At 47.6% G+C, this 26,738-nt stretch overlaps 1 protein-coding gene across 5 annotated transcripts in view; it reads right to left on the reverse strand.

Moving 5' to 3' along the window:
* The window catches only part of L3MBTL3 (L3MBTL histone methyl-lysine binding protein 3), a 1,294,236-nt gene that overhangs the window by 331,716 nt on the left and 935,782 nt on the right, over window positions 1-26,738 (reverse strand). For all 5 annotated transcript variants that reach the window (XM_069622999.1, XM_069623001.1, XM_069623000.1 and 2 more), the window contains one exon: window positions 16,717-16,831. In XM_069622999.1, coding sequence (XP_069479100.1) covers window positions 16,717-16,831 — 115 coding nt within the window. The remainder of the gene's footprint in view (window positions 1-16,716; window positions 16,832-26,738) is intronic.

Raw genomic sequence — 26,738 nt, forward strand, 5'->3', positions numbered from 1 at the left:
CCAGGCATCCGACGTAATGCCTCGCCATTCGTCCAGATACTAAGTGATTCTGCCTCCCACCGGGGTCTTGTGGGTTAAGGCCTCAAAGTGGCTTTGCAGCAGCTGCAGCAGTGGCTGAGGAGGTAGTAGCCACTGCTGTGGATGGTCTAGCACCTCTCCCTTTTTCATCACGACACAAAAGGGTTTTCTTTGTTGTCCCCTCTGACTGGCCTGCCCTCTCCCTTTTCCAAAAGAGGAATAGAAGCGAAAAGGGTATCTCTTCCAGGAAGATGACCCTGCGTAAGAGTGCTGTTGAGGTTGCCTTATAGCGGCGCTGAGTGATTTTGCTGTCGCTTTCGAGGTCTGCAGCTTCTCTAAGCTCTCGTCCGCCTTGCTGCCAAACAACCTAAAGCTGTCAAAGGGCATATTGAGTAATCTGGATTGTATATCAGATGCGAAACCAGATTTTCTTAGCCATGCAAATCTACGCAAGACTGCGCTAGATGCCATGGATCTGCTTATACTCTCTGCAGTATCCAGTCCTGACTTGAGGCACTCCTCCATAGCCTCCTTCCCATCCTTTACTATCGCCAGGAAACCATCCCGCTCCTCACCCTCCGGGATGTGATCAGCTGCTGCATCTAAACAGCTCCACAGGGTGTAAGTGAACCTAGCTAATGTAAAAGCCACATTAGTAGATTTAAGGGCCATACTACCAGAAGTAAAAGCCTTCCTCGCCCAGGCATCAATCCTTTTGTCGTCCCTGTCAGAGGGCATAGAGGGAAAAGCAGACTGTCTATTCGCAGTCGCAGCTTGAATTACCAAACTTTCAGGCGAAGGATGCTTAGATAAATATTCTGGATCCACGGAGCAGGTCTATACTTTCCAACAAATTTCTTATTTACAGCTGGTAGAGATTCAGGTGTCTCCCAATTTGTCATAATTCTCTTTCGAAGAGCTTTGTGGAAGGTAAGGACTGGGTCTTTCTGAGGTCCTTCATCAATAATGTCTGTTAAGTCGTCCTGGTCGTATCTTGGGGACACCGACTTCCACCCCATAAAATCTATCACTCTTCCCATGAGGTTCCTATACCCCGGTTAAGCATGGTCTGTGGGGTCAGGCCTTTCAAAATCTACCTCAGGTGAGGTATCTAGGCCACTGGCCGATTGTAGGCAGTCATAAAGGTCTGACATTTTTGAATTACGATCTACCAGTTCCTCAGGGACTTCTTTCGTCCCAAATCGAACACCAGCTTATGTTATTTCCTCATCAGAGGTTTGTTCCTCAAAATTAGCAGTTACATACAATTAGAGTCAAGGGGCTGTCACCTCCTGTCTATACCCTGATATCTATAACACACAATCGACACAAGTTTTAACTTGAAAGGGGTTATTCCTGCATCTATGTGCCTTTGCAATAACTTGTTCGCCCCGTGTTGGTTTTCTACATATGCAGTTGTCACAACAGCCCTAGGGATCGCTGGTGTGACGACTACAAAAGGTGTGTAGAAATCCTTTCCTTTTTTCCTCTCTCACTACTTTCCTATACTAAACAAGTTTTTAAATGTTTAGAGAGTTTAAGTGCACATCAATTGGTGGTCGGTGCTTTTCTTTAATCTTTCCACCTCCAATGTGTGTGTCTTATCAGTAAAAAAGTTTTTTCGACCAATTGGTTGGTCGACAGCTAAAAATAAATGTAGGTGCCCCTCTTCTTATGTTACAGTAGGCCACTTTGATGCTTTTTTAAATTTATATTTGTTCAAGACCTTTTATCAAAAAGTATAGTGGGTCTTGGAGTTAGGGTCATCAGCCGAGAACTACTTAATGAAAGTCAACCGGTTTCAGTGGTTCTGATCAATGGCCGCTTTCTTCATGACAGATAATATCTTACTGCATACTGCGCAAGATATATAATTTCTTTTCCATTTTCCCTTTCATGGGTGTCTTGAGGAAATCTTCGGGTTTCCAGAGGGGCATATTGGATAACTTTCCAGGCCCTATGGGGTTAAAAAGACAGATGGGGCATCATCAGTCTAAGAGTGCTTGATCATGACAGGTAAGCAAGATTAGAGGACGCAGTTCCCCTTAACTGTGCTAACCTGTATCTCACATGGATCAGATGTGGTAGTTGGATTCTGGTGTACAGTATCTTCTATAGTCTTACTCAGGTAAGTATCTAAAGATAAATGCAGAGTGGGATAGAATTCTCATCACCGTGCCACTATTTTCTGAATAACATGACATCTAAATGAAGAAAACCAACTTTACCTGTTGTGTATCTGGGTTCCTATAGATAATCCACGTAGTTGGATTCTGTTCTTCAATGGGTGTCTGGTCGCCCTAGAGAACAAATCCCTATATGTGAGTATCTGGGATATGTTATGTTGGATCAACAACACATCCCCTTCTATGTTTTTTGCCTAGGTCTGCTGGCATCAGCGCAGCAAAGCTGCAGCAGCTATTGGGCAAATGCATGTTCTAGTTGTTGGAAATCCCTTCTGGCAGTGTGCAGTCAGACAGCATTGAGTTGGCATAAGGTGAGGCCAAGCTGCAATAGCTGCATTACTGTAAAGTCTATGGAATAGCATGCTATAACTCTTGGGAGAAATCCCCAAACCCCAAAGTGGAGTAGCTTCTGGCACTGTAATATCAGCTAACAATGAGTTCTTACTTTATTTTGTTGTTGCCACCGCGTCTTGCTTAGTAGATTCGGCCACGAGCGCCATTTTAAGGATGTTCCCAATTTATAGTGACACGCTTCAGTCAAGTGACCCGTTGCCAATCTCATATGGGAATGTGTTTATTAATAAATGGTCCCAATCTTCAAGCGGTAACCTTTAATCTAAGTTTCGCATAACCACGCGCATTCAGTAATTGTATTTTAAGTTTTTCGCCAATATACGGAGGTTTTAGACTGTGATCTCCTCCCAGGCGCTCATGGGAATTGTGGATTTCACGCGTGTGTAGCCACGTGACTCGTAAGTTGTGAGATGAAACTTATTGTGGCAAGTAAGGTTTTTTTGTACAGCTCATAGTGGCCTCGTCCCACTGTTAGAAAGATAGCAGCGTACTTGTCGTCGCTACAATCTGTACAGAGCTTGTTCCATGGCTATTGCTGTTCGTTTTCACCGGTGTACAGTGAATCAGATTACATGCTGCTCCCTGAGATTCATGGAAGTTGTGGTTTTTAGTGTGTCTAAAACGCAGTCATGTGTTTTGCCTACTAGTCACGTGACACGTAATTTTTTAGGTAAAGCTTATTGTGGCACGTAAATTATTAAACAACTCATTGTGCCTCGTCCCACTAGTCGGAAAATAACGACAGGCTATAATCAGTACAGAACATGTTCCCTGTCTATTACTGTCCGATTTCAGCGGGATACGGCGAATCAAACTACAGGATGCTCACTGGTATTTTGGCATAAATCAGCTGGAATATCTTAAATAAAAATCGGTTACCGTTACCGCCACTTGTTGCCGTGGGTTTACCATGGCATTGCAAGTGGTAGTAGGGTGGTGTTAGTTCCCATTTATGGAGTCCAGATTTTTGGCGGAATTACCACTGGCAGCATTACTGAGAGGTAATAAAGCCAATTTTTTGAGGAAATGTATCACTCGCTTTTCCTCCAAAAATCAGCAAAATTGCCCCTCCCCAATTACACTGGTGGTAATTCTGCCAAAGCTTGTGATTTGGCAGTGCAGGAACATGGAGGTAATTCTGTTACCGCCGAGAAAGTGGCAGTATCGAAATTACCTCCACTTTTTTCCCACAGCGCCAAACTCAGACTGATACCTGTTGTCTTTTGCCCTTCTTCCTGCCTTCTCAGGTCAGGAAATGCTATATATGATAAGCCCTTTCATGGGCAAAACAGTGGTGTGGGTATCTGGATGATGTGCTGGCTGGGAATCTCTGGTCCTAATCCACACTCAGGTAAGGGGTATATCTGTTGCTGAACAGATGTGTGGCAATAGGCTGGGAGCGACCCTAGCTTGAATTTGGAACAAAGAGAAGATTCTTGGAGCCGTTCTTCAGATCGTCATTTGGAGCCTCTGGTAGGGGCTGCGTAACCATCTAACCAAAAGTTTTCCAGTATTCCAACCAGAAGGAAAAACCAAGAGCTTTGGCTGAGCAGTCATGTTTAACCTCTATGACTAATACAAATGCACATCTTACAGTAAATGTGGGATCTAGGCAGGTAAAGGGGCAGAACACTAAAGAACACAAAGCCAAAAGGCCACCACATTTCAGAATACACTTATAACTGATACTACCAACACATTACACTCCTATGGAAAATAGATACAGAATTTGTAGTTGTACATTGTAACCAGGCATCTCTCAGACAGGAGTGTAAAACACAACTTTAAAAATACATTTAAAATCAGTGGCACAAGCTAAGATTCCAGACATTGGGCTAAAACTCCAGGAACCCTTGGAAAAATGTCCAGATGCAGGTAAGCAACTCTAAAGTCACTTTAGGACAGTTCCAGGTGAGTTCCAAAGTTCCTCATAGAAATAAAAAGGTCATAGGAAAAATAAGGACCAGTTCTGCTATCTTCAGTTTCCCAATTTTTTCCCCGAGCACACCACGCTGCATAGGAAAACAGAGAGAACAAATGGGATAATGAGCCCTTAAAAATGAAATTACTATAGACCCCCGAAGGAAGAAAAATTGGAACAGACACTATTAAGTAGCATCAGAAAAACGTATTTTTAAAAAATATCTTAATTTTAACATGTGGCAGGAAGGACAGAAAAAAGACAGAGGGCCATCACCAAGTCAATGTGAAAGAGACGATGTGCACCCACCACCGACGTTCTGAGCGGGGCTGGATGGGAGGGGAGATGAGGAATCTACGGGAGAAGAATCCATAGAAAGAACATTATGGTAAGTAATTTCTCCTTCAACGGATTGCCTTTCTCCTGCAGATTCATCATCTGATAGACTCCCAAAGCAGTAGAGGAAGGGGGATGGGTAGAAAGGTATACTAAGAAATTATGCAGCACTTTTTGCTTTAGTGCTTAGTAAAAGGTATGCAGGGATGACCATGTTGCTGCGCGACAAATATCCCGGACAGGGCTTCCCCTCTGTAAGGCTGTTGACACTGATACTCCCATTGTCAAATGGGCTCTGATGCCTGCCGGTAATTCCTTTCCAGTGGTAGCATTCCGCTATACAGAAAATTATCCAGCTGGATAAAGTTTGCTTAGTTATGGGCAGGTCCTTACGGGCCAAGGATAAGGCTGGTCAGCTCTTCTGAAATCAGCTGTCCTTGCAATATAACTCAACGCCCTTTTCGGGTCTAGGCGATGTAACTGCTCCTCCTGCTTAGAAGGATGCAGAGGAGGGTAGAAGAATTCTGAGATAACCTTGGGGAGGAAGCCAGGCCTTACCCCGAGTAAGTCTTTCATCCGGTCCGGAAAAAACACAGGAAGGGTGGTTTACAGCATAAGGCCTGCAGTTCACTCACCTGCTTTGCGGATGTAATAGCCACCAAAAAGGCGGTTTTCAAAGAGAGAAGTCTTAAGGGACAAGATTGCATAGGCTCAAAAGGAGCCGCCCTCATAAAAGTCAGTACCAGATTACGGTCCCAATCGGGTACAACTAAAGGAGTTGGCAGAAACGTATTTACAAGGCCTTTCAGGAATTGTGCCACCACTGGGATCGTAAAAGAAAAGTACCTTGATCCGGGCATCTCAAACACAGGCAAGGCCGCCAAATACCTTTAACTGTGGTGACCTGAAGGCCTGCTGAGGCCAGTGACAGAAGGAATTCCATCACTGTAGTTGTGGGACAAGAGATGGGATAATTCTCGCGTTCCCTGCACCACACCTCAAACAATCTCCATCTGCATGCGTACAAATATCTTATAGACGGTCTGCGTGCAGCCAGCAACACCTCAAGTACTTTCTGAGAGAGGTGCCAGTCATCATACCTCATCCTCTCAAGAGCCACGCATGTAGGTTGAAGGATTCCGGGGACGGGTGGAGTATCTGACCTTCCGACTGGGTTAGGAGATCCGGCCGCTGTGGCAACCGGTTAGGACAGATCCAAGAGGTCGGAGTACCACATTCTCCTCGCCCAGTCCAGGGCGATCAAGATCATGGTCACTCGAAACCTCTTCAACCTCGGAGAACACATGGAATGACGGGCATCGGAGGGAACGTCCAAACCACCAGAAACGTGTCCCCCAGTGCACCATTCGCTGGGAATTCCCTTGTTTAAAACTGTCTGCACTTCCTGTTGGATTTGGTTGCAAACAGATCCAATACTGGGGTACCCCAGAGAGAGAAGATCTCCTCTAGGACTTCCTGGCGCACTGCACTGCCTGCTCAGAGCATCCGCCAAGTTGTTCTCTGGGCCCGCCAGACGAACTGCAGAGACTGAGATCTAGTTCTCCAACAACCAGAACCAAAGCATCATTCCCTCCGTGCAGGCGGGATTGCACATCAGAACGAGGACACGTTTCCCCTGCAGAGACGGGGCGGATGCTTTCAGGGCAAGATACCCCCGCCCTTCAGAGATGCATCTGTGACCACTCGGGTCTGAGGCAAAGGAGGCCAGAAGGGTTCCCCCGCCAGAAGACTGTTGCGGTCAGCTCACAAGTACAGGTTGTTGACCACTGATGCGCACACCATGAGGAGATCCGAGAGTGCTGAGTTACTGAGACCACTGACCCCTCAGGAGCCAATGCAGGGATCTCATGCGCAATCTGGCCTCTGCCACTGGAAAAATGCAGGAGGCCATAAGACCTAGGAGGCAGAGGAAGGAAGCTGCTGGTAGAGTGGTGTCATGATCTCTGCTTCCAAAAGATCAGGACTTGCCCGACTCCCTTGGAAGCAGACCCATAACCCCGGTTCCGAGTGCCAGCCAGTCCCAATTGGGACCTTTTGGACCATGTCCTGGCGCCAGTGGCACCAGGCTCATAAAGATGCCCAGTCCCAGCGCTGGAAGCGCCGGGCTCATAATGCTTGGGTGGACTTACCTGCAGCAGACCATGCTGCTACTTACCTGCCAGTTGAACCCTGATCCTCTTCTGTTTGGGACTACTTTTCCTGTTGGGTGGGGCAGGAGCCACTCCCTAGGTTCAGAACACTGGAACTCTTCTGGAAAGCAGGAACTCTTTTCTTACATAGGCGTGGCTGTGGAAGGAGATACCTAAGCACTACAGGAGGCTATTTAAACCACACCCGATGGATGAATCTTGCTTTGCGTTATTCTGCATTCTCTGCAGCAGAACGCTCATCGTGTCTTCTGCTTCTGATCCTGGGCCTAAGGGAACAAAGGCTTACCATCCTGGAATCCAGTCTTCAGCAACACCTGTAAAGACAAAGAAAGAACAGTTTAGCACTACGGTCTTCAGTGGCAGCGCATCTCTTACCTGGTCCATCGGCTGTCACCAACGCCTCGCGCTGCATTCCGGCATCTGAAAGACAAAGGCTTACCTACTCTTCGCATGCTCCGGAGGTCTTCGCACTGCATTCCGACATCAGAAAGACAAAAGCTTACCAGCTCTTCGCACGCTCCGGAGGCCTTCGGCGCTGCATCCCGCATCTGAAAGACAAAAGAAGGTGCGTTTAAAGACATTGGGCAACTTTATTACTCACGTGCCATTACTCCTTCCCACGCCGAATCCAGTGGGTATTCCAGCACCCTTCAGCTTCTCTAAAGCTCTGAACTTGTACCTGCAAGATAAAAGGGACAGTTAGTGCGCATCGTGAAGCAGGCTACAAGCGCTTACTTACGTGCTTCCAGGTGCTTCTATTCCTCACGCGGGTTCGATCCTCAACTCTCATCAGCCCGCCATCCGCCATCGCCGGAACCCTGCAAAACAAGAGATATCATTACAAAAGACTTTTAAGACATTTGAAGTGCCCAGAACTTACCGTTCGTGCAGTTAACGACGGACAGCAGTCCTCTGAGGTCAAGAGGCCTGCACCCTTATCCAGTGAAGAAACTGGTTACGGCACCCTGCCCCGAGGCAGATGGAGAGCTCGGCGTTCACTTACCTAAGGTGAGGGCGTTAACCTTTGGGGTTCTACAGGAGAAGAGAAAGGGAAGAGGAGAGGGGCACCCAATAACCCCAGTTCATTAATCCCATATTTTCTATCTGCAGACATCTTACTCTTCGAGTCAGACATACAGTGCACAGAGGTCCAGCCCAAAGAGCCAACCGTGTGTTACACATCACCTTTGAAGATACGGCATTCACCCAGTCAAGACCGGCGCCTCTGCGGGAATCAGGTGAGCTTTACAAGTGGCATGGTTCCGGAACAAGGCAACTATTTGTATCAAGCTGACAACTCTCTAATCGTGAGGGAAAGCCTATCCGACCCGGGTGTCTAGGACTGATCAAATGAACTGGAGCCTCTGGACTGGCATCATTTGGGACTTCTTTAAATGTAGGGAGAAACCCAGCTTGTGCAGCAGCCAACAGGTGTCCTCTAAATGGGACAAGACCTGCACCGCAGACTTCCCTCGGATCAGCCAGTCGTCCAGATTTAGAAATATGTGGACCCCGTATCTCCTGAGGTGAGCCGCAAATACCGCTATGAGATTGGTGAAGACCTTTGGGGCAGAGGTTAGAGCAAAGGAAACCACCTTGAAATGATAGTGCATATCCCCTATGATGAACCTTAGGAACTTCCTGTGCTTTCAATGGATTGGCACATGGAAATAAGCGTCCCGTAGGTCTATTGACACCAGGCAGTCCTGTAGTTCGAGAGCGTGGAGAATCTCTCTCAACGTCACCATCCTGAATTTGTCTTTCCTCAAAAACTTGTTCAAGGCCCTGATGTCCAGAATGGCACAGAGACCTCCTCTCTTCTTGGACACCAGGAATACCAACCCAATCCTCTCTGCTCGGGCGGTAACTCTTTCACGGCACCCTTCTACAACTGGGCTCTCAGTTCTTCCTGGAGCTCCTGTCCCATTTGGATTGGGAGGGGTTTGTCAGGTGGTTTTATTACAAATGGCAGACAATAACCCCACTGAATGAGCTGAAGAGCCCAGGAATCGGAAGTAATTCCCTGCCGCAGGAGCAAATGCTTCGTCAACCGGTGGCCGGTCTGGCCGGTGGGAGCTCTGCTCTCCTGCCATAAGGAGCATATGGCCTGTAGCCCCGTGCCCTAAAGGTGAAGCTGAAGCCAGGTTTGGCTGGCTGCGCAGCTAGGCCTAAAGACTTTGCAGCGATTTTGCATTACTTACTTTTTTCTACGGAATCGTAGGCTTTCTGGCGGAACAGAAGATCACCTTAAGGGCATGTCCAGAGGTTTAACTTGATCGGCCCACAGTCGGCGTTGTCCACGTCCGTTCGCAGCAACTGCCTGGCTATGTCTTTTCCATCCTTTCCTTCCGGGGAAGGCAGAGCTGTAACCTCTGCTCCTACCACCTTGAGCGTGTGAGCTGCTGGAGCAGCCTCCCTGCAATAAAAAAAAAAGGTAAGCACTGATGGCCTTTTTCTACCGAGTTGGGGACCATAATTACGAAAAGCTGTGAAAAATCACTGGCGACTGCACATCACGCACAAAATTGCCAAAAACGAAAGCCCTTTTATTTCATTGCAAAGCACTCCTGTTTTGGGTGCAACAATGAAGGTGTTGCACCATCCCTGTGTGCATTTGCCTTTTTGTAAAACAGAAGTCTTTTCTCTTCTAAGATGGCCAACTCTCTCAGGGCTGAGTAGCCACCCACTACAACACAGCTGCCCCCACTTTGATTGGCAGCCTCTTCAACTTACAGCCAATCAGAGGAGCAGCAGGCAGAAGCCGTCCTCTCCACCAGAGGCCCTGTCTGTGCTTGTCCGGGCCTGAATGGGCTTGGAGGGGCCACCACCTTGTTCACGGCCCACATTCAATGCTGCAGCCTCCATGGCACGTCTTGTGCCGAACTCTGACCATGGCCCACCTTTATCTGCAAAAATGACAGTGATGGCTGATCTGTCTGTAGACCTTCTTGAGCAAACTCCTTGAATCAGTAACTGTGCGTGCCATTCCAATACTGCCTTTCCTTGGTCTTTCTCTGTACATCACTGTTCTACCTGTGTTCTACGTTTGGTGAATACATCTCAAGTAGCGTTTTCTCCTTCTTCTTGCATTCCTGTGTATGCTGCTTGGTACTCCTGTTAAAACTTGGGAGTGCTTTTTATCATCTTGCATCAATTTTCTGCTGCATTGCATTATATTCCTGTTTTACAAAAGCCAAATCTAGGTGGGTGTGCTTTTCACATCTTGCATCTCTTTGTTTGCTGCATTGTATTCCTTTTGAACAAAAATTGATTCCTTCACCCCACCTATTGCTCTGCATTTGTATTGTGCCTCCCTTAACTACTGGGCCGCTGGTGAGTAAGTGCCAGGACTGTACATTATAACCTCGCCCCTTTCTTTCCCTTTCTCACATTTATCCTCTGCCACTGAGATGGCACTCTATTCTTTTCTAACTGCTACACTAGAACCTACTCTCCCACTCTCACAAAATCTGGATAAAAAAAGCACAGCATAGACATCCTGAGTGCAAATCCTGGCCTTTCCATCGCAGATACCTATGCCAGTGCATCCTCCAGAAAAATCTTTACTGATATCCTCTTTTCTGTCCCCTCTCCAGACCTATGGACTTCTCATCTCATTTCTACTCTCTCCCATTTTTCATCCTCTCCCATTAATGGTGGCACCAAGTGGGAAGTTCTCTTTGCAGGCTTCTTCTCATCACGCTGCATCATTAATGTCTACCACAGGGGCACTATCCTGGTTCAGGGTCCTCAGGCCAACCTCTTTCTCTTTGACCGGAGCCTGCCATCCCTCATTAACTTCCTTTCTTTTCCTGCCTCTTCCCCTATTTTCCCCCTCTGTCCACCCACCTCTGACTGAAGTACCACGCCTCTGTACTCCAACTCAGAAAACCTTCAAAGGCAGACATTTTCTCCACCTGGCGACTCTTAACGCCTGCTCAGCCAACAAACACTCTGCTGACATCTGTCTCCTCCTTGAAGGCACAGACCATGACATTCTCGCTCTTACTGAGACTTGGAGCAATACCATCTCAGTCCCCACTTTTGACCCCCCCCAACCTGGTGGCTTTAAGATTATTTCCAAGCCTCAACCTCATAGTGCTGACGGTGGGGTTGCCTTAATCTTCCCTGAGTGGGTTCCTTCTTCCATCTTACCCACTTAGCTCTACTCCTCCTTTGAGTGCCTGGTATGTAAATTGGTTATCTCTCCCTCCTCCACCCTGTCCATTGCTACCATTTACCAGCCTCCAGGCGCAACCTCCCTGTTCCTCTCTGAATGGGCTGATTTCTGCTCCTCCTTACTCTTAACCTCCTCCAACCTGCTGTTCCTGGGTGACTAACACCCAATTGGACTCCCCTGGTACCCACTCTTTTCATTGACCTCTCTATCCCTCTCCATTTTCCCTTCTGGTCCAACCCACTCTGCTGGACACACTCTGGACGCCATCATCTACTCGGTCCTCCCTCTCTTGTCTCCCCTGGTCACCCCTCTTTCTTGGTCTGACCACTCTCTTCTCTCACCTGGGTTCCTATGGCTTTGTGACCACTCCTCGAAAAGCCCTGCCAACCTCATTCACGAACATCCTTCTGATGAAATGAGTGTCACCTGCTGCTTTCCCTTCCACCTTTATCCCCTTTTCCCTCCCAACTGAGATTATCACTGACACTGCTCTCAGCAATTTCCACCTGTCCATCACCAACACACTTGACATTCTTGCTCCAGTCATGAGGATCCGCTTGAAACCCGCCTCTAAGCACAACACCTGGTACGACTCCAAACTTGCAGACCTGAAACAAAAGTGCAGAACTGTAGAACGGAAGTGGCAACCCTCAGGTTCATCCTCTGACAAAGTGCCTGTTGCCTGCTCCAAAGGCAGTACAGATTCTCTATCCGTGGCAAGAAAATGGCCCACATGCAGGCACGGGTATCTGGCGCTGCCAGAAACGCCTCTGAGCTTATCAAAATCTGCAGGGAACTTGCCAACCCTTCCGCAGTATCCTCCTCCTCTATTCCTTCTCAGGCCCTCTGCAACGCACTCAACACTCACTTCACCAACAAACCTCAGGACATCCTGAACAGACTTATCACTCACTCTCCCATCCATCCTTCAGCCCCTTGCCTACCTTTGCCACTCACCCTCCTCCTTCCTCTTTCTCCTCCTTCGCCCTTGGCTCACCAGAAGAAGTCACCAGAGTTGTCCGCTCCATGAAGGTCTCTTCCAAACAGGATTCCCCTTGCTCATCAAGGACAACAGTTGCTCTCTCGCCCCTACACTCACTGATCTCTGTAACCACTCCTTTGCTACAGGTTCTATCCCCTCCTCCCTCAAGCACTTCCTTGTGTGCCCCCTCAAAAAACTGTCAGCAGGCCCTTCCTGTCCAGTCAACTGCCACCCCATCTCCTTCACACTCTTCCTGGGGAAACTGTTGGATAAGTTGGCCCTGTCGCAACTCAACTCTCGCACTGAACTTTTTGGCGGTCTCCACGACCATCAATCTGGATTCAGAGCATCCAGATACACGGAAACTGCTTTTCGGAACACCCGTGAAGAACTGCTTGCATCCCTGGATTCCAACTCCCCTGCTGTCCGCATCCTTCTTGATCTCTCCTCTGTATTTGACTCCTCATAGAAAGGCTCCATGACACCCTTGATGTCCCGGAGCAGGCACTGGACTGGCTCGCTCCTTCCTAACTGACCGCTCCTTCCAATTCATCCTGGGCACCTACTCCTCTCCTACTTCGTTCTCCACCTGTGGTGTCCCCCAGGGCTCTTTTCTCTCGCCTTTGTTCTTTAACATCTACTTTATTCAGCTTGTACTCCTCATCTCTTCATTCTCCCATAACTTCCAGTGTTATGCAGAAGACACACAACTCTTCTTCAAACTCCCGGCTGACCCTCTTGCACCTTCCATCGTCCCCGACTGCCTTTCTGCCACCCAGGCCAGGTGCATTTCCAAAGATCTCTCTCTCAATGCCAGCACAAGGGAGATCCTTCTCATTGGGACCCCTGCACCTGACTTCTTCCCTTTGCTTCGCTTCACTTCACTTCACTTCTTCCATGGGCTCTCCCCCTGTTCCCTCTTCTGAAGCTAGAAACCTCAGAGTCATCTCGACTCCACTCTCTCCTTCCTCCCTCACACTCAGGACATTTCCAAGAAGTCCCACTTTCAGCTCTTCCTTCTCAAAGGAATTCTACCTTTTCTCACCTTCACCCAGAAGCTCAATGTTACCCGAGCCCTGGTTCTCTCTAGGCTTGACTATTGCAATAGCCTCCTCCTGAATCTACCTCTGTCCGCTCTGCAACCCCTCCAGCTAATCCAGAATAGGGCAGCAAGACTTATCCTTGGCCACATCTCTACTGCCCTAAATAGTATTTACTGGCGCCCGGTTGCTTCACAGATTAAATTAAAATCCCTCTGTATCATCCACAAGGCTGTCTGGGGCCGGGGACCACACTATCTGCAACTCTCTCTTACTAAATATTCCCCCTCTAGACCTCTGCGCGCCTCTGGCACCAACTTCTTGTGTGTAAAGTGTTTCGCTAAACAGAGGGCAGGAGGTTACCTTCTTTGTAACAGCTTCCCCCTCACTCTTCATCTTGAGCAGGACTAGCATAAATTCCGTAAAATCCTCAAGACCTTCCTCTTTACCTCCTCCTTCCCTTCCTCTTTACCTCCTCCTTCCCTCTCTCCTCTGTTAATTTCACAGTTGCTTTTTTTGGTGTCCAGAGACTTTATGCATCCTCAGGGCCCTGACCTCCCACACCGAATCACCCCAGCATCTGTCTATCCTCAGCACTCTTCTTGTCTCACCCTCCACCCCTGGAGGATCGCACTTACCTTACATTGCACTTCACCTGTTGCTCACCCATGAGCACCCCAGCACCTATCCCATTCCCTCTCCCTTCTGCACTTGCACGTTCTGAATACTCAAAAGGCATAGAAGGCTCGTCCTCCCCATCCCCCACTGTATTGAATATTTGTTATGTATTTTAATTTTTTCTTATCCCTAGTCCTCTCCTTGTTGCCCTGTGGGTATTTTGAAACAATATTTACTTCCTGTATAAGCGCCTAACAAGCGAACAATAAATAAATGAATAAATCATCCACTAGCTGTAGGAAGACCTCATGAATCTCTACTTCTGGGACGTACCGCGCAGCATTTTCAACAGCTGTCCATAGACCAAAGGAGTACTTGGCAAAATTGCTTGCCATATTTGTAGCCTTAAAGGCCTTAGTGAATGCTTCTTATGCTAAGGTATCAACTTTTTTTGCTTCCCTGTCGGGAGGCAGAGTGGAAATGGAAGATGCAGGTCTAGACAGTGGCAGCCTGCATAACAAGCCCCTCTGGGGAAGGGTGAAAAGAGGAATGAAAAGTCTCCTCTAGCCGGGCTATTATTCCTGGAAATGGTGGAGCTGACGGGAGGAATAGAACAAGGATGCTGACACAGAATTAATTGTTAAAGGATCAGCAATGGCAGTGTTTATAGGCATATTGCGCTCTGTTGTGAGGCCTTCATCTAAAATAACGGTACGGTCATAAACTTGTATCGGCGACACTGACAAATGGAATCCTAGGGTATCAGTAACCCTTTCTACTAAAGCTCTGTATTAAGACATATTATGACCATAGGGCTGGGATTGCTGAAATTTGAAGTCTGGAGAGGTGTCCAGACTGCTGGCGTCATGGAGGCCTTGAACTAGCTGTAAAAGCTGATTTTGGTCTTCAAAATAATCAATCCCTCCTGTACCCAAGTAAATGGGATCGACATCTCCCCGATCATCGGTGTCATCGCTGCCGAAGATACCATCCATGGTATCGATAAAATTTGGACCGGGGTTGTGGTGTGAAGGTTTTCTCGACAACCGATGACATCAAGGGTTTGTCTTTCTGCGTCGATATGGTAGATGACGGTGTCGATCAGTGTCAAGACGCCGTAGCGTCGACATCCTTTGATGCACTTGGTTGATCGGGCTTCCATTGGACCTCTTTTAGTGTCTAAAGATTTATCGGCACTGACGTTGTCAGTACCATGGTAATAGAGGGATCAGAATGCTGAGCGCCACTCTTGGCTCTGAAGCCTTCTGCATAGGGGGCGTGGGGGGTTAGCTGCGCCGACTGCAGCATGCTTTTTAAACATGTCCCGACAGTGGCAGTGATGCCTTTTCTTATTTCGGGACGAGGGAGAATGGCTCCTCGAGTGGGACCGTTTCTTCTTCCGTCTATGTTCTTGTTCGGTGGCGTGCCCCTCGGTTTCGGCCTCCGAAGACCGAACTGTCGAACTCACTGGTGACTTAGAGGGCAGCCGACCAAGAGCGAGTTTAGCTGCTCGATCGCAAAGGGATTTTGGCTGCATTTTAGCACATGACTGACACCCGTAAGTCCGAGACAACTCGTGTGGGTCAGTGATGGACATCTTGGTGCCACCGTCGGAACACTGCTTAAAGCCTGATACCTGAGCGACCGACATCTCCGTTCAAGGAAATGGAAAAAATACATTTTCGGATGAAAACCTTGAGTGTGTCGAAGACTCACCTGTGTTCCCAAGCAGCGTGTTAGCTTGTGGAAAAAAAGAACTGAGGTGTGGGGTGTAGTGCTGAGGTATTTATACGACACCTGACGTCACGTGTGGAGCCAACGACCAGATGTAGAGCAATACGGATTGATGGTCGGGTCGAGGTCCACTACGGCCCCTGTCGAAAATGTTCTGAAGCAGCAGAACTTGAGGGAATATCTATCTGCGGGAGAAAGGCAATCTAGTGGAGTAACTACTCAGGGACATGTTTCCTGAAATAATTGTTCGGGAGAAATAAAAGAAGTGAGTTCAGCTTTTTTACAGATATGGTTTACAGATCCGGTCACCCAGTGTCTTGAACCCTGGAACAACGCTGACGAACCAGATGGCCAAAAAGAAGAGCACGCAGTTTTCACATGAGCGGTACCCTACCATCCCGGTGTGGAAACAAAATCAAAGATGACAAGTAAAGAGGAGGAACCCGACAAAGCCGATTCTGTCGGGCCAAAGGAGGGCAACAAACCAGCTATAAATGCTCCCTCAGACCAAAACAACGGTATAGGAGAGGGAGGGTAATGGAGTTCAATAGCCTTCTGCACCACAGCAGCTTTCTACACTGGATCTACGTGAAAACATCGGAACAAATCACAAAACGTTGAAATGTTTTTAACAAATTCTTACACAGATCATTGAAAATAAATGCAGGGAGAGACCCCCACAGCACTCCTCCACCTTAATTAATACCCAAACCCCCATCTACATTTTCGATGTACTGTGTTAAAATTCGTTATAAAAAATTCAATGTTTTGTGATTCGCAGTAATGGTCTTCGATGGTTTGGGGTGATACTTTCTACATTTAGGTGGACAATCAAGATGGTAAAACAAGCAAGACGGAAGTAAAATGGCCCAGTGCAGCTCACAAAGGGGGGCTTTGATCCTAACAATGCTATCTTAATCAGCACCTTACGTTGCATGTTATGGGTTTGGATGGCATTGTAGACCTTTAAACAAAGCTTACAGTCAAGTAAATGATACATTACATAATTTAAAGAACTTCAGTCAAACTCAACATTAGGGTTTTTTGTGAAAAAGAGAAAGAATTGAACTTAAAAGCTATACAGATTTGATAAGAGATGGAGTGTAGGAATCCCACAAAGAAACTATGACAATACTTTATAAATTGCACCCACCATTTGACTTTCTACTGCCTTACCTGAAGGAAGCTGCAGTGTGTGTCCGGTTTTTGCACACCACCCAACAGGGTGGATATCAGGGCTGTCTGCATCCATCCAGAAATCAAAGAACGAATTCCAGCCATCAAAGTGGATCTGAAAGACAGGTCAGAATATATGTTTTAGATTGGGCTGGCCTGGCTTACAAAAGAGTGAAGAACAACGCTAAAGAGCAACTTCCTTATGTAACTGAAAATATACATTCACCAGTATAAGGTAGGAAGTAAATGTGTCCACTTCCCCAGTGAGTTACATTTAGATCTCTTTGGGGACCCTTATGGGACCCAAGTTGGGGACTACCACTGAGGTGATCTCTAGTGTCCATGGGTAAATTACCTTGCCTACAGTGTAATTCTGGTTAAGGGCAGTGAATCCTAAAACCGTGTCTGGATGAACTGTAGCCACGCTATCAGGAAATCTTTTTTCTTTACTGTAAAATGTAGTCTCTGATTGTCTGTAAATACAGCAACCGGGCAGCTGTACATTTCTAACCTTGTGTGTTCGGGTGGATACTGAAAATTACCATATAAGGTTATTTCTGAGTTGAGTGGGGCTGGGGATGTCAGGAATTCTCTTTGTGCCCACACTCTAAGTTTGGCATGAAGATGCCCTCAAAGGTTTCTGTGTGTGACACGCACTGTTTGGCTGGCCGCCAAAACCTTGAATGTTGCTTAGGTGAGTAATTGGGGGTTAGGGATATAAACTGACCCTTTGCACAAGTATCTTGCTGACTCAAGTGATTTGTTCTCGAATTACTAGGAAGGACGACTTCACAGAGGAAAATGAAAGAAGCGCTGTATCAGCATCTCCTGAATTCTGATAAACCGAATGGTGAAGCAGTGAGGCAAACAGCATTCCTACACCTTGACTCAGAGGTACCAGGTGGGTCTGTACTGCTGAAAGCATTTTCATACTCCTCTGATCTACAGGGCTCACTTCTGCTGATTGACGACAGTTCCGACGCACCATATACTTCAGGGGTCCCAAGTGTCTTTGGTGTTGCAACACAGCACTCTCCTTCGATGAACAGATGACAGAGACCTTGGTACCATCCCCTCAGTGTGGAGATGTCAAGGGGCATGTCCTGTTGCATTTCGTTCCAACCGTGACCTTTCAGACATGAAGTGGGGCATTATTGTGCAATTTCTTTACTGAAACTGCTGTGTTAGGGAGAATTCTCAGAAATGTGCTAATTCCCTCCACCTTAGAGACCCCCAGCAACTTAACTGGATTTTGAATACTTCAATTTTTTTTACCTGGAGAGAGTGAGACCCTTTTTCCCATTCTCTCATGTATTTCAATGTGATTTCTGAGCTTTGTGTTTCTTTTGGTTATGGAGCCTGACAAACTCCATACTCATCATCCTTTACACTGTCACACAGCACCTTCAGTGCAGTGGTACAGGGAAGTGTTTCAGATTTCCCAAAGGTTTAAATACCTTCTCTGGGATAAAAACTGTTTCCCAGAGCAGTAAAGTGAAATTGACTTTACTTGCAATTGTAACTTTCTAGACCCAGCACACACTATCTTACAATAGGGTGCTGGAGGGGTTATCTAGTATCCCCTTTGTCTAGCTTCTCATGTAACATTTTTATGATACCCTTTCCTCACTGAATGGCTGGTGGCAGTGGTTTTGTGTTAGCTACCGCGGTGTACATTTACCGCGGGCTGCGGTCGCAGTGCAGTAAAGCACTCATGGGTGCCGTTTTTGTCAAAATGGCCCTGGTCTTCTTTTTTCGCCATTTCTTTGTGGAAAGGTCCTTCTTGAGATTTACTCTGCGCGACAAACCAGGTTTGGTCCCATTGTTCGTTTTGCCTTTGGCAGGATTCATGAGTGAAGCCCGCCTGTGGCTCCAGGGTGTCTGGTAGTTATTGGCCAGCAGCCACCCTGCTGGGTGACTGACAGTTAGGCTGGAATGAATGGGAGAGAACTGAATAAAAGGCAAGGCTTTCGGCTTGGAAGGCAGAGTCGACCACTGGACGAAGGGACCCGAAGAAGAACTTGAAGAGGACGCCTGCTGCAACTCCTGGACCGTTGGTTTACCCGGTGAAGCCCTGCTGCTGTGCTGAAACTCCAAATTCGTATCAACAGAGAAGCCCCTGCAAGGACGACTTCTCCCCTTGAGTTGGTGGGACCAATCAACTCCAAAGTAAGCCACCTGGACATCCTTCTCTGAGCTGGTTGAATTTTCACAGAGTTGCTTCTGTAAACCGTATAGCCAGGGAGAGGAACACCAGATTGTGTGCGTTGCCATTAAGCTGGCCTTGAGCTCCAGTAAGGTCCTTCGTACTCCCAGGAAGAAGGACTGATCGAGCCGGAGCACCCTCGACAGAGTTCGGGACCCCAGAAACAAGGAAAGCCCATCTCAACAGCCAGGTACCGCAGTGTTGCTATTTGCGGTAGACGCGAGGAGCTGAAACACTGAACAGTGACTGATATGAAGATTGACGGTTGCGAGCGGTCACCGTCCCATTGCAGTGCAGGAGTCCCCAGAAGTCCTCCCTCTTGTCCTCACGACTGAGGCCCAGGAACAATGAGATCTGCAGCGCTGCACAGGAACAGAAGTTCTGCTGCACTTTTTCTTCAATTCAAAGGTACTGTACAAAGTCTGAGAGAACTTAACTCTTGCTGTAGAGTTGCTTGCATCGTCTACCACTCACAAGTCTAACGGCTTGTGGCGCTACATTTGATTCTTCTTTTCTTCAAAGACTTCTAAAACATTGTCTAAAGACTTTTCTACTTACCTACCAGAAGTGTTTCATCCTATATAAGACTTTTGCCCATTGACTTTGGCCTGTTATACTGAATGACTCTGCTGTGGGGATCCAAAAGTATTTGCCTGCTTGAGAATATTTGTGGTCTCTTGTTGTTCTAATAATATTTTCCTTTTACCAACTTATAACAATACTCTAAATGCAAACGGTAAGATATTAATGTCCCCAGCACCCTAGCTATTGAAGTCACCCGAATGTGTAGTTTGTGTCTGTGGGCCATCCCAAAAGGGTCTTCACGGATTTAGAAACAGAGTGTACAGTCTTGAAGCATATTTGTGTGTTACTATTATATTGCTCCCTTCTGAAGAAGGCATATTCTAACTGACTGATAAATTAACAATTGTTTATTCAAGAAACCTTGAGTGTAAGAATTTATTTGAATACTTGTCACTGTGAACCTCTGTGTAACTCCCCTCAGCTCACAGTGACCCTTCTTGAGATAAGACTGGCTGCTCAACATGCTACCAAAACTGTGTAGTACAAGCTTATACCAAAGGTTGGGATTCCTATACCTGTAGGGAGAGTTGTTTGTAGTGTTCAGAGAGGTTATTGCATACAAACTTTGCCTAACACTGGTGGCAGGCGGTGAGGATATATTGTAGGGTTGCTACACTAAGGATTTGCTTTGCTTTTGTTTAACTAAAAAACTTCACAAGGCTAAGCTCCACTAGAAAAGCAATTTTAACATGCCAGTTATGGATAACTTCCGGCAGGAAGCCCTGATCATTTTTAAAAGTAGAGCAACTGAAAGAAATGTGTAAAACAGGAATCTCCCTGTTAAAGGAAAGAAAAACTAACTGATTGCAAGATTATTGAATAATCAAAATCTGGGACAGGGCCTCCGTATCCTTGTCCTTTACTGCTTTTTATCGTGTGTTCTGTCGTGTTTTCCGCGCAGGAGTTCATGTGGGACTCCTGGCGGTGCAGCTCTCTGTATTTTGGTTTGGTGAACAGACCCGTTGGATACCCTTATGGCACCCATGGGTAGGGGTACAACAACCCTGTGCCCCTAGTGTATGTTTTTGGGCACCTGTGTGTGACCCACAGAGCAGGGTATGGGCTGGTGGCAGCTCCGTGCTGAAATGACTGGTGCCCTGAGCGTCCTCCATTTTGGGATGCCCAGGCCCTGTCATTGGAATCGGTAGATTCCTGATGGAGACAAAATGGCCCCCATGGTTTCTTGCCTTCCATCACCTGTTACCTTGATCTTCCCGAAGTCCCGGGAAGCCCTGCCTCTGTCCCTTCCCCCTGACTGGCTGTTGGGTGGAAGTTCTGGATATGGTAGTGTGGGGAAGTGCCGACTAGACTGGCTGGAGCCTTCTCGTATGTTGTGGGTACGCCTGTGGGTGGGACCTGGGTGAATGGAGTGTGGGACGAATACGCATTCTAGGTTGTGGCTGTCTAGTATCTGGTGTTTGACACAATGGTTGAGACAGCCCTGCCCGAAACCGTTATGAATGCAGTATGGAGTGTTGAATGGCTCGGTACTTGTCCCAATACGCATAACATGTTGTGAGTGTCTGGAGAGAAGTGAATGGCCTGAATGCACCGTGTGCCTGATTGGCTGCCTGCCGACCTGAATGCCCTTAGTCGTGATTGGATGCTTGAGTGTGACCCAGCAGAATGAATGGGAGATCAACAGTATATCTGGGGACCTCTCACTGCTAGGAATCGTGTTCGGAAGCTGAAGTCCACTACGACGAGTAACTGGAGTAACTGAAGCTTGACCTTAGCCCTGCTGGACGAGAAGAATTGCTGTTGCTCTCCTTCACAATCTGAAAGCTGTTGTGCCTTCAAGGACTGACCCAGAAAGGACCTGGTAAGGCGCCCTCTTCCCGAGCTACAAGGGACCATCGTGCACAGCTGATCTTTGCCTAAGCTCCCTGCTAGACAGACCTTCGACAGGCTGCCGACCCGATATGGGGATTGCCGCGAAACTCCAAGGAGAAGCGCCCGGACTGTTGTCCGCCACTGTCGACGGCTGCCGTCGCCGACTGGCGCTGCCGTGCTCCCGTTTGCCTAAGAACCTTCATTGATCCAAGGATGCTCTCGTCCGCATCGTTGCCGCTGTATCCCACTGGAGAAGGCCTGACCGTCGACGCGCCCAGGAGCATCCACCGGTGGGTTTCCCGCCACCCAAAGACCACAGAGACGCCGACGACTCGACGCCCTCGCCGGGCAACAGTTCTTCAACTCTTTGCGGTCCAGAACTATTGACATCGAGGTGCCCTTCACGCCTCTTCCTTGCAGGACATTTACGCTTCCCCGTCAATGAGCACCGCTAGGAACAACGCAACCACTTCACTGTCGTAGCTCGACCTGTTCTCCATCGGACGCTCGACGACCCGTGACTCCTGCCTGAAGGGGAGGACACTTAAGAAGGGCCGTCGATTCCCCGACATGGAACGCTACAACGCCAGGTACTTTGGGGTTGCAGAGCTATTGGAAAGTCTAGTGTGAACAATATATGGACTGAGCTTGTAGCTCTCTTCTACAAGTTGCCCAGGTGGGGGGATCTCCACATAGAACTATGTCTAGTGGTACGGGCCAGTATTCTGCCAATTGCTCAATTATCTTGCTTTTCTTCCTCCCTCTACTGCTGGTTTCCTCTTTATTTTGATCTATGTGTCATTCTGACCATATGCACTTTAATGAGATCTGATAACATTAGTGGTACCCCTTTAGAACTGTATATATTTACCATTGTTAATTTCTGAGTACAAAGTGAGTTATCGTGATAGTCTACATGACCTTAAATATTAATTATATAAAGACTGTGTTTTGATTGATACAGTGTGTGGACATTCCTTTGTGGGTGCTTGGGGACTACACTGTACTTAAGAACCAGCTCGCATCACCTCCTGAGAAGCTAGGCCTTGATTGCTCGACCACAATATCAATAATAGAGAATCTTGGCAGGGGTCCTCTGTGCCTCTCCTCTACCATATAGAGAGCGGAAGTACAGACACTCTCTCTGGTCTTTACAGCCTGTCACACCTACTAACCCAGGAAACGTGGAAAACGATAATGAGGATGATAATTTAGAGTCTAACTTTAATATTGTTGAAGGGTCAGAATATTCAGAGGAGTCTCAGGAAGAGAGCTTCACTTTACCTCAACAGGCACTTATGCCTCAACTTTTAGCCACAGGGATCCCACAAGGTCCATCACTGAGTCCAGAATGTGTGTCTCTTGAGAAAATGAGACTTGAGTTAGAATTCAAAAGATTACAAATCGAAGCTGAAACCAAACATCAGGACATCAAACTAAGGGAAATGGAAATGCAGCATGCTCTTGAAATCAAGAAATTGTCTCTTGAAAATGTTTCTATCCCAGAGTCTTCTAGGTCTTCCAGTCCAAAGAGACCTTGCATGCCTAAAGAAGCATTGAGTATGTACGATGTGAAACTTGATATTTTGGATTGGTTGGGAGCCTTTGAATATAACTATGGGATTCACGGTTTCACAGGGAATCAGTTGATTCCTTGGCTTTTGTCTAGGCTCCGTCAGGTTGCAACTGAGGCTTTAATGGAGGTGGGGCAACTTAAAAGATTGGAATATGTAAATGTGAAGCTAGCTTTGATAGGTAGATTTGGGAAAACTCCTTCCCAGTACCTTAAGAGGTTTTGGATCCTCATAAAGACTGATGGTACCTCTTGGGCTACCTGGGTGTGTGAATGTTTGAAGAACGTTGATGGTTGGGTTAAGGGTTAAAGAGTGAACTCTTTTGAAGGAATGAGAAATCAGTTTTTGTTGGAATCTATTTTTGATGCCTGCTCTCCTGAGCTGAGGCAGCACTTGGCTGACTCAAAAGAAAATGACCCCAAGAAGCTAGCAAAAGCTGCTGACTCATGGGTTGCCAACAGGGCTACTCACAAGGATTCTGGGGCCACTCACAAAAAGGATGAGGGGAAGCAGCACAAGTAAGATGACAAAGAGAATTCAAAAACCTCCCATCCAAAAGAGGGCCACAAACATAAGAAGGGTAAGCCATCTGGGAAACCAGGACAGTCTAGTGAAACCTCTGGTGCCAAACCAGAGGGAGGTCAGCAGAAGCCCCCATTTGTCAAAACATTTGGAAAAATGTTATGCTTGTGGGCCAAAGGACTATGTGAAAGGGGGATCCCAGATGCAATGGTAAACCTTCAGGGGTCCACACTGCCTCATTAGCCTTCATCCCTGAGGGAGAAGTACATATGGCAAGTGGAAAACTTCAACTATTGGCTGAAGACCCCATTGGAGTCTCTGCCAGTGTTTCTTTAGTGTCCGTGGGTCTGTAGGAACAGCAGAATATAGATGTGTATAACTCTATACCAGATAACACAAAAGAATACTACAGGGGCAGTGTACTTGTAAATGGCCAGGAGACCCCTGCCATTAGAGACACTGGGGCCAGCATGTCAGTGGTGGATGAAAACTTTTTACAACCTGAAGATGATGCTAAGGCACCCAAAGGCCCCACCAAGCTTGCTGGATGCCCTATCGAGATGGCTCCAATATTACCAGCTCTCATCCAGTGCATCAATATGACTGTAAGAATACCTGTCAGTGTACAAAGTGAGGTGCCTGGGAGAGTCCTGCTGGGGAATGACCTAAACACTCTTGGAGTTGTATCAAGCACCCCCAGGCCTCTTAGTAAAAGGAAGTAGGAGCAGACTAGGAAGGCCAGAGAGCGTACTACAAATGACTCTCAGTGGGTTGTCACAGAAGAACCTATAACACCCAGTCCACAGGAAAATCCAACTTATATTTCCTGGAAGAAAGAGACAAAGGGGAAACCCAAGGTCTCTGTAAACAAGAAAGATAGCAATCCTGTGCATCAAACCAGGAAATCCCAGAGAGGACAGTCCAAGGTCACACTTGTGACTACTCCACCGGCTAAGTCTGAAATCCAACCAGAAGAGGTTGAGTCAGCTACTGATGATACAGAGCTGGAAGAAGACATTCCTCCTGTTGGAGATCTGGATCCTAAAGACCATCCTGAGCAGCAGTCTTTACTGGCAGAAGATGGCCCTTGTAGGGCAGACTTCAGCAGAGGTCAAAGAGAGTGTCCTTGTCATGATCACTGCTTCCAAGGAGCCAGGACCAGCCCAACGTCCTTGGAAGCAGGCCCCTAACCCTAATCCTAGGCACCAGCCGGTTCCCACAGGGACCTTTTGGACCTTGTCCTGGCGCCGGTGGCACCAGGCTCATCAGAATCATCGGTCCCGGCACTGGAAGCGCCAGGCTCATCATTGGTGTGAAAGTGCTTGGGTGGACTTACCTGCGGCAGACCATGCTGCTTACTTACCAGCCTCTTAGAAGCCCTCTGTGAACAGGGACTACTTTCTTACCTGGGTGGGGCAGCTCCACTCCCTGGATACAGATCTGGAACTCTTCTGGAAGCAGAAACTCTTTTCTTACCTAGGCGGGGCCGTGGAAGAAGACGCCTCATCACTCCAAGGTTATTTAAACCACACCCGATTGATGAAACGTGCTTCGCGTTATTCTGCATCTGCAGCAGAACGCTCACAGAGTCTGTTCCAGCCTTTCTTCTTTTGATCCTGAACCTGCAAGAATTATACTTACCATTCCTGTACCCGATCAACATCAGCACCTGCAAAGGACCAGAAACAACAGGTTAGCAAGACGAACTTTACACGCAGTGCTTACTCACCTGATCCATCGGCAGCGGCCGTGTCTCACGCTGCACCTTCGCCTGCAAAGACCAACAGCATTGTTATACTTACCGGCACGGTGTGCATTCCGGATTCTTCACGCTGCATCTTCACCTGCACAGACAACAGCAGTGTTACACTTACCGGTACGCGGCGAATTCCGGATTTCTTCATTCTGCATCGTCGCCTGTAAAGACAAAGAAAAAGACATTAAGCTGGTACTTACTCACGCCCATCACGCTCGTCGCAATCAAACGCCTGCGAATACTCCGGCGTCTCTTAAACACGAACTAATCTGCAAGGAAAGAGACAGTTAGAGCGCTTGCCATACTTACGAATTTCCAGGCGCTTCACTGCCACGCATTAAAAGACTATAAAGACAAAAGGTGTCCAGAAACTTACCGGTCGTGCAGACAACGACGGTAACCATCCTCTGAAGTCAAGAGGCCAATGTTTCACCAGTGAAGGAACTGGCAACGGCACCCTGCACTAGACGCAGATGGAGAGCCCAGCATTCACCTATCTAAGGTGAGCACGTTGACCTGGGAGGGGGGCTCTACAGACAAGCTGGGAAGAGAGAGAGAGAGATAGGGACATTCAACAACCCAGACCTTTAATCCCCATATTCTTTCACCTGCAGAAACCTCACCCTTCGAGTTCGACACACAGTGCGAAGAGGTTCGACCCCAGAAGCCAATCGAGTCCTGCACATCACTTTTCGAGTCACAGACACCTTCCTGCCAAGACCCGCGCCTCCGTGGGAATCAGGTGAGCGTTACAGAACGCGAAGCCCACCACAAAACTCCTACCCAGGCGCAATGGAAACCTCAGACACTGATCAACTAGCCCAGTTGCTTGGGGAATTAAGAGCAGAAGTACATGCAGCTCGTCAGGAAACAAACTCTCTAAGAAGAGAACTGATCATTTCCAAGGAGCGAACAGAGGACCTTGCTAGGCAGTTGTTACAAACGCAGGCAGGACAGACACCTTTGCCCGTTCCAGGAGGGAGTTATCCTTCTGCATCAGCTTCAAATCCAGTGCAAATCAATCTGCCCGGTAATGTGCCCTTGGCTCCGCCCGAACGCTTTTCTGGTAATCCAAAGAAATTCGCAGTGTTCATCAACCAGTGCCGCCTGCACTTCTTATGTCGACCAGCTGCATTCCCAACAGACCAGGCCAAGGTGGCTTTCGTGCTTTCTTATCTCAGTGGCAGCGCTGCAGATTGGTCGATCCCTTTAGTCACCCAGGAGGATCCGGTTTTACATGATTTTCAGGCCTTCCAGTCCAGCATGGGGAAACTGTTCGCAAGACATGCACAAGGGCAGGCCTTGGACAATGAACTTCTCTCATTACGACAGGGTAATCAAGACCTCTTCACTTATATAGCCTCTTTCAATAGACTCATAGTGGAGACACAATGGCCCGAGGACAAGAGAATAACGCTTTTCTACAGAGGCCTGCGTGGAGAGCTCAAGGATGTGCTAGCGCAAGTTGTGAATCCTCCACAAGAATGTTCTGACTATATTGACTTAGTTGTCCAATTGGACCATAGACTACAGAACAGGAAGGCAG

Source organism: Ambystoma mexicanum, chromosome 11, assembly GCF_040938575.1.
Source record: "Ambystoma mexicanum isolate Mex_15411 chromosome 11, UKY_AmexF1_1, whole genome shotgun sequence".
Lineage (NCBI taxonomy): Eukaryota > Metazoa > Chordata > Amphibia > Caudata > Ambystomatidae > Ambystoma > Ambystoma mexicanum.